General features: G+C 32.2%; 1 protein-coding gene across 1 annotated transcript; it reads right to left on the reverse strand.

Moving 5' to 3' along the window:
* Positions 1-1,256: 1,256 nt before the first annotated feature.
* LOC123915265 (LOB domain-containing protein 12-like) lies at positions 1,257-2,135 on the reverse strand. Its single transcript, XM_045966404.1, has one exon. It carries the CDS (start codon positions 2,133-2,135, stop codon positions 1,257-1,259), a length of 879 nt encoding a protein of 292 aa, XP_045822360.1.
* Positions 2,136-13,435: the final 11,300 nt, after the last annotated feature.

A 13,435-nucleotide genomic window follows, 5' to 3' on the forward strand; every position in this document is an offset into this window, starting at 1 on the left:
TATTTTTTTTCCTTATGTTTTAGTACATTTTAAGCTGACATATATCGGTGTTACAACTTCTCTTTTTATTGATATTTGCGATGCAATTTATGCTATTAAATTTGTTCATGCTAGAGGTTCGGCAAACCTTTGGCCTGAGTGTGACTCGCTCGTTTTAGTTCAAGATTTTACTAACCTGAATTTAATTCCTTGGAAGATTAAGATCAAATGAAAAAATTGCATTCATCTCATTAGAAATTCTCATTTCAGATTTTCTCATATTTATAGAGATCTTCCCCTTGGTACTTAAAATAATAACCATCTCACAATGATTTCTTTTGAAATCTACATGAGGATAACTAAACTTTTACACTAGATCTTGCATATAGTTCATATTTTTTTCGCGAGTCTCAAACTCATACTAAATAACATTTTTCTTATCTAATACACTTCTTTTCAACGCTTATGGGTAAATTGGATAGGCCAAAAGCCAAATCCCTCATTATCTCGAGACCCATTTTCATTAGGGCCCAATCTAACAAGGATCGGTCCCCGTATGTTGGATACCCTCTGATCTATAACGCCTCAGCGGCTAATAACATCTCTCAACGGTTATTCGATTAGACATTGAATGACACCGTTCATAAATATACCTTCAATATGCCAACAAAGGTAGACTTTCTTTCTACCATAAATCCTCGAACTTTTTGCTGACTTAAGCGCCCAATGTTTACAAATACACACTCAACATTCAACTCGACATAATGCTCGTCCAGTTCGACCAACTATCTCAACTGTTTAGATCAAAACGACCATTATCACATATTTACCAATTGGACTATCTCGGTTGTAGTTGTACTACCCTTTTTTATTTCCCCATTCATGCACCTATATAGTACTAAAGTCAGGAAAAACAAATAATAAAAAATGAATGCAATCACTCACAATTTTTACTAGGAATTTAAGGATGAGAATTTTATTTCTTTACACTTTTAGGTAACTATAAACTATATTATCTAGCACAAATAATATACTCAAGTAATTGGTAATTGGTATATGCACACATGAACATTACAGGCCAAATTAAGAGACTTATATATAAAGAAAACATATCCAACAAAAACAAACAAAACAAATATATAAACCACATCTTTATTCAGATCCATTCAAATATATGCATAAAACTAAAGATATGTCCTCAATCCTCATATTCACATATCAACAAAACCCAATATTCTGAATTTCACAACAACAAAATAAAAGCAATTAAAACTAAATCAACAAGAATGATGTGTGCTTCCAACACTTTTACCATCCTCACCAGTTTCCTGATTCTGTGGAGACAACAGAAGCTGTGCCTCAATTGGATTACCATGAGCAGCAGGAACACTAACATTATGATGATGATAATTCTGTTGTTGTTCTCCTCCTCCTTGTTGCTGAATCTGATAATAACCAACCGCGCCTCCGCCACCGCCACCAGCACCGCCTCCGCCACCAGCACCGTTATCAAAATTTCCCATTCCTAATGACTGACCACCATCAGCAACATCAGAAACAGCAGCACCACTCATCTGATGTCCACCACTATACCTAAGCATATACTGCTGCTGAGCAGCAAGTAACTGATGAGCTTCCATAAACTCCTGATCTTGCTGCTGCTGCTGACCATCACGAATAACTATCCCACCTCCTCCAGCAATCTCAGGAGGAAAATTGTTCGCGAAACCCGCAAATTGAGCATTATTCCATTGTTGTTGCTGCTGAGGCATTATAACCGTTCCGGGATGTGCCAACAAGTACTGCATAGTTTGAGGATTCAGATTGTAACTAGAGAGTTCCTTTTTCGCGGCATGGAGCTCATGTTGGATTTCTTTTAACCGCTGTTGGAGCATCGAGATCAAACCAACACAGCCATAAACCGGATCTTTTATGCGAGACTCTGCCTCGTATGCTAGGGATTTCACCGCGTCTTCACGGTCAGTCGCGTTAAGCTCTTTTAAGAGCTTAGCGACGTTGCTTGCACCGAATACACGGTGCACATTAGCAAATCTCTGTGGACTTTCGGGGAGGAAATAGGGGGCGAAATCACATTCTTGGGTGCACTTTCGTCGGAGATACTTGCACGCTGCACATGGTGAATTTGATGACGACATTTGAATCAACCTAGCTGCAAATTAAATTAAATTCAATAAATCAAATTAGGTCATTCAATATTTCAATTCAACAACAAACAATAAAATTTAATCAATTAATATTGTTACTAAAATAAGCGATCTTGTTAAATATTTGATTCATTTCATTGGATTAATCTGTAATTTTTTTTTCTTGATCGATTAATGATTTTTTCTTGATGAAATAAGATTGGAAGAATTGCGATTAAATAAATAATCGAACGATAATATGAAATGATTGGTGACAATTAGCGATTATAATCAAATGAAATCGCCATAATGAAACCCTAATGCGACGTGTTTTTTGATAATATATGAAATAAAATCAAGATCTAAATCGATGAGAAATAATGAAAAAGAAGATTAAAATTGTTACTTTTTTTTTGTGATAGTTAGTTGTAACGGTGATGAACCTAGGTATATGGCGATGATTGAGAAACTGAAAGAGAAAGTGAGAACGAGAGAGAGAGAGAGAGAGAGAGAGAGAGAGAGAGAGATTATTACGTATACTGTGATGAATCTTCTCTTGTTTGTTGTTCTTCAGCTCCTTGGTTATAATGTACGATGCAAAAATTTACTAACAACTTTTCAAATTATTGTCGTAGTCAATGTATATCCTATTACTCATACAAGTTTTTTTTTTTTTTTTGACAATATTACTCATCATAAAAGTTTTGTTCTTAATAGATGAAGTGGTAATCCGAAATTAAACTCACATAATTGTGAGATCTCGGGTTCGAACCCTAATCATGACATCCGGCCTAACAATTATGATATTTTTTGCCAATTGAGCTAGGATTTATGGAACATTACTCATACAAGTTAATTAATGGATATCGAGTACTTCTAATCCTTGCGAAAAATACGAGAAATAATAGAGATTATTCGGAAAATCTGAATTTGATTTCTAGTGAAAATTAGTTGAGTTTTATTTATCAGGTCACTAAACAGTGTCCACGTACCAAAAATAAAATTAATGTTGATATGATAAATTTTGTACACTTTTAATGTAATTATGTACAATTTTCAATACAAAATTTCCTTATTTATATCTTTAACATAGTGTCGATGGCACTGTTTAGCATTTTTCTTTTTTATTTTGTTGTCGAGTTTTGGATTACTAGGACTCACTTTCTTGAGAATTAAAGAGTTAATATTGGATAAAAAAGAAGAAAAAATGGTCATATGTCGAGCTATCCGTCCTTTAAAGTGAGTGATTCACTTTAAAATATAAAGTGAATAATATCAATTGTTAATTTATAAATCAAAGGTATATATTATAAAGCTTTGTTTGGGAAAAATCAGCGGATAGTTGATAAGATAACTTATAACAAATAACTTATAGGCTAAATTATAACTTATAACGAATAAGTCAGCCGATTGAATTTGTAGTGTTTGATAAAATTAACGGTTTAGTTAACTTATAAGTATGAAATGACATAAAAAAACTTTATTTAATTAATATTTAATTTTTTTAAGTAAGATGATATATATATGAGTAAAATTGGAAGCAAAAATCGTAAAATATAAATTATAAGCTAACTGAATTAACTTATCAAAATAAGCTACAAACGGGTAAAAATAAACTAAATGCTCATGAGAAAAAACTTTATCAAACATGTCTTTTTTTGTCTCAAAATGTCGTGTTGCCAAACAAAGCCTTAGTAATTATAATATACTCATGAGATTGTTACAACTACGGGTCTGTTTGATAAAAATAAACTATAAGCTAGCTTATAGCTGATAAGCTAGCTGATAGCTGAAAAGCTAGCTTATAGCTGATAGCTGAAAAGCTAGCTTATTGAAATTAAAGTGTTTGGTAAAATTAGCTTTTAAATTGGTTATTAAATATAAAATTACATAATTGATAGTGGGTAGTTTTTTTTTAGAGTGGGTAGTTATTAAATTAAAGGGTAAAAATGGAATAAAGTGTAAAAAGCTATAAGCTATAAGCTCAAACGCTACTTGAAATAGCATCTGAAAAAAAGCTATAAGCTAGTATAAAAAGCTTGTTGCCAAACACCTCTAATTTTTTGAAACAAGCTTATAAGCTCATATAATAAGCTATAAGCTAGCTTATTTGTGTTACCAAACACACCCTACAACTCTTTACCTTCTTACTTTACACTTTGTTTACTTTAGAGGATCCAAATCCTATATATGCTAGGCCATCCAAATGCAAATTTTTTAGATCTGTCTCTTTAATATGTGGTACATGTTAGTATGATACTAATTTTAATTGGGATTGAGCCTAAGTGAAAATCTTCATTACTTCACGTGTACAGATTTTCTTGGCTTACCTTAGAGATAATTGGAAACAAATTATCAATTGAAAACACATATTTACTGATTTTCTTGCATTTGAGCAAACTTTAATTTGGCGTGTCTATTTTTCTTATGGGTGTTTGTGTTAAAGAATCCATGAAAGTTGTGTTTGCAATTGAGAGATGAGGCATGCTAAGAGTCCGTTTGGTGCGCAGGATAGGGAGACGGGATATGATAAAATTATCCTATCCTATTTCTATCCGTTGTTTGGTGCACCAATTGGAAATGATAAATTTAATTTATTACTAATCCTATTCTATTGACTCTTTGTTATTTTAATCCTAATTTTGGGTTGGGTTAACAACTTGATAGGATTATATTAACCTAGCGTTATTTTATAACTATGTGAATGGCTTCAAATCATCAATGATTTTATATTTCTGCCTAATATTAACACATCGATTCGCTATTGCCTATTACCTACTATGGTTTGCTTTCTCTTTTATTATACAAAGTGCTCATTGTGTATCTTTAGCTGCGTTTCCTGTTATTGGCCTGGCTTTTGCTCTATGCCGTGTACCTACTAGTGCAGGAGTGTATTGTTGTTTCCTATGCTTTTGCACTATGTAGCATGGGTACTTTTAAAATGATGAAGTACCCGTACCGGGTACGTACCAGTACCGAATATTCCATGGTACTCGTATGGTACGCACCGATTCCGTACATATTTTTATTTGGTTTATTTATGATATGAACACGGAAAAAACATATTGGTTGTTGAAAAATCTCTTAAAATATTATAATTTTTTATTATATTTCAATTATCTCTAATTTTTTATGAAAATAGTTGAGACGGTGGACCAAAAAAAATTAATTCTTCAAAGCATGATGATAATAATTCACTTAAAAATAATTTTTCTAATATTTTATATTAACGTAATCGTACCTTAAATTTTCTAAAAATGTCGTACCGCGTACCAGTACCTATACCGGATACCAGTACCATACCCGTACCTAGGCAACATAGCTTTTGCCCTTTTTGTGCATAATATTAGCATTAGTGTTTATATAAGAGCTTTCACTATATTGTTGAGAAATTGCATCATGGTATCTTGACCGTGTTTTATACAAAGTTCTTTATTTTTTTTCTCTCAATCAGAGTTCCTTATTTATAGGGATCATTCTACAACTGAGTTTTTTTTTTCTTCATATAATTACCTACTATGATGTTGTCTCTCAATGTGAGTTCCTTATTTTTTTCATATTCGTGATATTGTGTTTGATTGAGAGAAAATATCAAGTTTCAAAACACTTGTTCTGTTTTATAGGTAAATATGGATGATTTGCAGCAATCATTTTTAGAGATGATTGATCTTTGTGCCACATCGTTTGCACATATTTATGGGTTGTCATAATACTACTCGTCTCGCATTTGTTAAGTCTTTGATAGGGTAGTTTAAGTACGATTTGATAAAAATATTTGACAATATATTGTTGCTTTATCATTGTTTTATTGCTTCGTTGATTTCTTGCTACTGTGTGTATATGACAGTGACAATTTTAATTTGATACAATTTCAATTTTGGCAATATATTTCTTTTTTTTAATTTTATTTATTTTATTTTATGTTAATTAAAAATATAATTTTATTTTTATAAAAAAATGTATTTGTTTAACAAGAATAATTTTTCCATTTAATCATATCATGTCAATATCAAGTGTGCACCAAACACAGGATATGATAAAATAATGATATCATCTTTATTATCCAATGTGCACCAAACACATTACAGGATATGTGTTTATCATGTCACTATCATATCTTATCCAGCTTCTTATCATATTCTATCTCTATCATATCCTGCGTACCAAACGGATCGTAAGGGTAAGAGAAAGAACCAGAATTAAGTGTGAGAATAACTATTTATCTTATAGTATGTTTATTTTAATCCGATGGTCAAACTGGATGGTACACTAATGAGAGAATTAATTGAGTCATCATTTTAGATGTCACTTATAATATGATTTTTTTTTTTCTTCTCAAAACGATTTATAATTTGATGCGGATGAAGCACCGATACGTATTGTTAAGGCCCTATTATCCTTATTATCATACCGTCAATACATTGATTACAACGTAGATTTCACCCTCGACATTTTCCAATTTTTTTTTCTTTTTAAAAATTTACATATTTTTCATATGTCAAATCTTAATTAAACGACACTGATACATTGTACCTCTTGATTGTGTGAATTTGAGACACCCGCATCCTCTCCTATGAGCGGGAAGGGAAAATTTAAAAAAATTTGTTTTTTTACCTTTTATAAATAGTAAAAATATTATAAATAAAGTTTCTCTCATTAATTATATACTTTAATTAATTTTTAATTTTTTTCTAAGAGAATTTTATTTTACTTATATCCACTATTAGTAATTTTTTTTACTGTTTTAGTAAATTATGATTTTCAAATAATTAATTTGAAATTTACTTATTTTGTATATCAATCCAATCTTGATTCAGCAACCATCAATGTATCATAGGGACAACCCAGTGGTAAGACATAAAGAAAAGGATCTTGCGAAATTAGGGTTGTCAAATGGGTCGGGCCGATCCAGCCTGGTTCAGCCAGGTAGGTGAAACTATATATGGGCCATAATAGTCCGACTCTGCCCTGTCTAGTGGGTCAAACTATTATTGAGCTACACATTAACGAGTCCCTGGCCCGGCCCATATGGGTCATGTGGGCTAATGGGTCAGCCCGACCCATTTCATTTTTTTTCATTTATTCAATATTTTTGTATGTTACTTTGATGTATTTTTTTTTCATGATTATCAATTTTATTGAGATATAACTGTATGCAAGTGTAAATAATTTTTACACCAGCACTAAATATCAATTAAACTTTAGTTTGATTTCTATAAAAATATAATTAAACCAAATTAATAAATTGTAAACTTAATTTTTCTAAAAATTTTTGGTACGTAAAAATAACCATTTTTATTAGGCTTACAGATTTAACTATATTTTTTATAATGATTTTTCAATTAGATGATAATGTTTTATTTCTATTATTTTTTCAAAAATAACATAATTTCTTAAAAAATGGGTCGGTCCTGAAGCCCAATGGACTAGCCCGCCCCAACCTTATTTTAATATGGGCTACATGGGCTTGGGCCAAAAAGGCCCAGTTGATTTTGGCTAGGATTTAGGCCCGACCCGTCCAAACTTGTGGGCTAATGGGCCGACCTATTAAGCCGGCCCAATTTTGACAGCTCTACTCGAAATAAAGCCAAAGGTCTTCGAAAAAGAAAAAATAGTGTTTTCCACGGTATAAAATAATGTGCGACTTTGTATTTTGCGAGTGAAGGAAGAGTTTTTGTTAGATTTTTTATAATTTTTTTTTAATATTCTTTGTTTTTGTTTAACACTTTCATTCTTTTTCTGAATAAGAAAAAAAATCTCACTTTAAAATTCGTTTAGATCTCTTTTAGGGTTAGGCCGACTTTGATACATCGTACTGCTTGATTGCGTGAATATGTGACTCGAGCAAATCCAAATCCCAAGAACACATTTTCTTTACAAAACGCCATCCTAGCACCCGTTCCCATGAGCGGGAGAGGAAAATAAAAAGTGATTATTTTCTTTACCTTTTATAAATCGTCGAAACCTTTTATAAATCGTCCAACAAATAAAATAAAGTTTCTCTCACTATATTTCTTTGTACCAAAAAAAACTCTCTCTCCCTCTCTCTCTCTCTCTCTCTCTCTCTCTCTCTCAATACATTCGCCACCTTCAGTGTTTCTCTCTGAAAATCACTTTCTTTGTCATCATCCTCATCAATTTCTTCATAATCGTGTTTTCAAAAAAAAAAATCTTCATAATCGTTATCTCTGTGCATCACCAATCATGTCATTCTCTATAAGGTATCAATCTATATTCAATAATTTTTTTTTCCATTTTCATTTATCAATTTCGATTTTCAATGTTTTTTTCTGTTATGAAAGTGAGTGTAACAAACAAAATTTTAATTGCGTGTTGCAGAGACTACACTAACAAGATGAGAACCGTTAATGCTTTCCAATGTTGGCCGTTAGATTTAGGGCAATTATCACAAGAGGATATCCAGTCTAAGCTGCCTCCGATGAACGACGCAGATGACGGTCGTAGACGAGCTGAAACCAATAATTCATTCGGAGAGGTTTCTCGAAACGATGACGTTGCATCGATGGGGGAGAAATCATTGAGTAGGAGGAAATCGAGGCTCCGCACATTTACGGAGATTATCGATCGAAAGAATGATTCAGAGAAACTGTCGCAATCCAAGGTAGTAGTACCACCTTTACCTCTGCCGCCGCCAGCTCCGACTTATCCGGAAATGGTACCTCCACCACCTCGTTCGTCAAATACTCAACTTGAGGACTTGATGAAGGTCATCGTACTGGACGATGAGGAGGAAGAAGATCCTCAATTAATAACGCAATTCAGACGGAGATTTGAAGGACCGAGATCTGACCAGTATCCGCTTGATGAAATCTTCAAAGCGCCGGAAATCAATGTTGCACCAATGGTATGTATTATTTTTAATTACTTTTTAATATATGTTTTTTACCAAATTCCTTTATGATTTTTTTTGAAAGATGTTTTTGGTGAAGTAACTGTAACTAGAATTTTACGTGAATAAATGGAGAGTTGTCGGTTTGAATTTCAAACATAAAACAATGTCTCTACCAACTAACAATTTTTGCATTTTAACAGTTGAGTTAAAGTTTGCAAACAAATTTGCTGTTTTCCTTACCGTTCAAACTTTATTTACCGAGTGCATATTAATTGTAAATAAAAACACATAAAAATTAATTATTTTTTTAATCAATCATTTAAAAAATGTAATTAATAATTATTGATATAAAAAATATAGTACAATTACACTATAATGTAATAAAAGTTATGCACACATTATTTATTATTGAGAAGAAATAAAATAATTAATATAATCTTTTTTGACCAAACTCATTAACCATTAATTATTTATTATTGTGTAGAAATAAAATAATTAATATAAATTTTTTTTATCAAACTCATTAACCATTAAAAAATAATATTAAACTTATTTTGGAATATGTATTTGTTTTATTAACATGACACTCAATATTTTTTTTGGTTGATAATAACGTGCCACTGTTTTTTGTTGATAATTTAATTAATGTTTTTTTTTGCTGACAAAATTAATGTTTTTTATTGTATGGTAGTTTTATACAATTCCTTGAAGAAAAAAAAGAAGCTAATTTTATACAAATTTTGTTAATCTTGTTGACCAAATATTAGAAATTAAGAAAATGGGTAATAGTATAAATTTTATTAATTATTTCAATACTTCGTAGAAATTAATTAAGTAGAAGAATATATTAATAAAGTTTATTAATTATTTCAATATTTTTGCAATTTGTAAAAACACTTATAATATTTGCTTAGTATTTTCCAATTAATTAAAAATATACTACATTGCAAATTCAGAATAACTACTTAGGAAGTTGAAAACTTTTATTTTTTGATAAAAGAAGTTGAACTTTTTTATGAAATATATCACATTTAAACACTAAAAGCATTTTGTTAATTAAAAGAAATCATTTTCAGGGTACACATCTCTTATTTTCAAATTCTCTAAGATGTTTAAAACTCAAATCCAAACCCTGCCTAAATCCTTTAAGCACACGGTTGACTACAAACTCATAATTTGTGTGTTTACAAACTAATAACTGCATTACTTTCATTGTTTTATCCGGTTTAGTCATACGGTTCGAACAGTGACCCAGTGGTTCGACCAAAAAATCAGTGATCCAGTACCCTCACTGGTTCGATGACCAGTCCGGTTTTTAAAATATTGGTCTTGATGTATATATATAAAACATAGTAGCCGCTATTAAGGCTTTTTTTACCGTTTACATGTTGAAGTGTGTTATCGGGAACGCGGTAGTTATTTTCAGTTAGTAGTTATTCGAGTTAGTTGATTCACTTTACATGTTTCAGGGAGATGCTGCTAAGCTCAAGTTGCCAAATCCAGTGAGCAATGAATCCAAAAAGTTGAAAGATACACTTGGTGATTCTGATGCTTCTGCACAAGAAAAGAGAGGAAAAGAAAAAAACTGTGACTCTGTGGGAAAGCAAGGGAAAGTTAAAACTGAGGCATCTTCAAATGTGTTGGTTTCTTCGGTTGAAAAGGTTAAGTTTTCTGGAAATGATGAAGGAACTGAGAATCTGAAAAGAAAAGAGCTTTGTGTTAAACTTCAAATGAAACAGCATTCTAATGGTTCAGAACAAGTAGCTGTACAAAAATTCTTGAAGTCATGTGCTAATCAAGAGAAATCAATGCCTTTAGTAAAGAAGTCGAAATCATTATCCAAGGTGTCGTTTTGTGATGATAATTTAGTTCAGTTTGATAAAGGCGACACGCCTAAAGTGCAGTTTTCGTCAAATGCTGAGTCTTTTCAGTCTGCGGCTGTGAACCCGAATGCTAGTTCAAGGACATATATGGATAAATCGAGCTTCGTGCCAGAAAAGCAGATGAACTTCAATGGTTTGTCACTGGATTCTAATGGAAAGCTAATCAAATTCAGTTCAAGTGGAAAGGTTGAGATGAACCAGCCCGATAAATCGAGTAAATTAAGAGGTTCTTTTAGTGGTTTACCTGTGGGTTATTCTCCTCATCATTCTAGCCGAGAAAATTTAAGCATTGGCGAGAGAAATGTTGCTTCCAATACACTGCAAAATCAGGCAACACAAGAGTTATTCAATCGGATTGATTCAGAATTGAAACTTATAAGAGATTCTTCTATTCAACAGAATAAAGAAGACAAGATTCTTCCGAAAGAAAGTTCTAGTCTTATTTCACCATGCTATAGCCAACCAAGAATGAGTACTTTGAAGGGTAAAGATGCTGTTAAACACAAACCACACTCTGGTTCGAAATTGCAAATATCCCCTGATAATTTGTACCAACCTGTTAAACTAGAGAGGAGTAAGCCATTGCCAACCAGCGGCATATCGATGAAATCACACAAGTTCCAGCAGGGTAATCTTCATCAAAATCGAAGCATTGGAAGTGTTGGTAGAACTGGAAGTTCAATCATTTCAGACCCGTTTAGATCAAGAACCATTCCTCAGGGACTCTTCGCTGCTCCTACATTGAACAATGGTATAAGTTCAGCCTTTGAATTGTCTCAGTTACCACCACCGCCGCCATCATCATGGTGTCCACCAGCGCCGGTTGTTCAACCTGCACATGTTCGAGTTACCAATCAACCCTCTCCCATAAATAGATGCACAGTTAAGGCAACTACCAAAGACAATCATCAACTCTCAAGTTCCAGGAAGAGATCGGCAACTGAATTCATCGATCTTACAAAGCCAAATAAGTTACCAAATGTAGAACAAGAGAATTCAAGCCGTGTGACGAAAACATATAAAGATTTGGTGAGAATTATATATATATTTTCTTATTTAAATTTTTTTAATGGAATTCTTAAATTTCTTTTGACAATTATACTTACAAAAATTATTCACTTTTTGCAGAATTCAGAGAAGGATGATAAAAATTTATCTTGACTTGATTTTTTTGTCCAAGAATACCTGAAGTAAGTAATACTGGTTAGTTGTTAGTATATAGTTATCTTTTCATAATGAATATTTAAACTTTGGTACTCATTAATATTCTTCTGCTAAATTTCTTAATGTTCTGCTAAGTATCATTTCTGATCGGACTGTCAGAAACTTTTTTTTTTTTGTTAAGTAGCCTAATGATTTGAAATTCCACCTTAAGGTGTATAAGTGGGAGGGATGACCATGGTTCGAACCCCGGTCCCCTGCATATATAATGCGCAATGTTCGTGTGTCAACTGAGCTAAGCTCACGGGACGATGGTCAGAAACAGTTACTGCATTGACGCAGTAACTGCATCAAGTCCATTTCCGTTGGCAACCCTCTTCGTCTTCAGATTTTTTCTGATAGTGAATGTGATGTTATTATTTTGATAGTGATAATTGATCATGTTTTGTAATTTTAGGAATATTAGTTTATTTCTTCTAAAATTTGTTTTATATGCCTCATGTGTATGCTAATTTCTGGTTTTATTATTATCTTGATAGAGAGTCTAATTATTACTTGACTACATAAATTATAGTGATTAATGATAATAAAGTGATTGTTATATTTTCTGTAGGATGCATTTAGAGGAAGTGGAGATCATTGAAGGACAATATCAGAGTCCTTTGTAGGCTGCAAAATTGTTGTATTTTTTATCAGTTATATGTTTTAAGACTTGTTTATTTTGGAAGTAGCTTAATGTGTTTTAGTCAAACTCTTAGACTTATTATGTAATGTTGAAGAATTATTTTGGATGTAGCTTAATATGTTTTAGTCAAACTGTTAGACTTATTATGTAATGTTGAAGAAATTAGACAACTGCAATGACTTATGTATTACATGACTTTGTTAAATTTTTTGGGGATCAACTTATATATTCTTAATTTATTTGTGGTGGTGAATTGATATTTTTAAATGTATAATGTGGTGATTTGTAACTATAACACACCTACTGCCTTCAATCCGTTGAACCGGGCAACCTCTTTCCTCATTGCTTGTTAGAGAGCTATAACTTCACCGGTGAGATTGTCAGCCAGGTGAAGAACTATTGACTGTAAGCCATAGCAGTTACTGTCACTCAATTGAAATGTTTGCCTATGGAATGAAGATGGATGATCCTCTTCCTCGTCCTCGTCCTCGTCATCCTCCTTTCACTCCCCATATCACTGTCAGTTGATTTTCAACTTTTCAGGTTTTAAAGTCTGGTCAGTTGATTTAGTTCTTTTCATATTGATGGTTTTAAGGATTTGTCATTGGTCTTGTTGGAATTCTTATTTATTGACAATCAGAGATATCTTTTAAGGTATCAAAGAAGGATGATTAATCATTAATGGATTGATTGAAACAAATTTTTTTAAGAGACCAAAATAAAATAAAAA

This window comes from Trifolium pratense, linkage group LG3 (genome assembly GCF_020283565.1).
Source record: "Trifolium pratense cultivar HEN17-A07 linkage group LG3, ARS_RC_1.1, whole genome shotgun sequence".
In the NCBI taxonomy this organism is placed as follows: domain Eukaryota; kingdom Viridiplantae; phylum Streptophyta; class Magnoliopsida; order Fabales; family Fabaceae; genus Trifolium; species Trifolium pratense.

Coding starts and splice junctions, on each gene's coding strand:
- LOC123915265 (XM_045966404.1), bottom strand. CDS start 2,135: ATGTCGTCATCAAATTCACCATGTGCAGCGTGCAAGTATCTCCGACGA.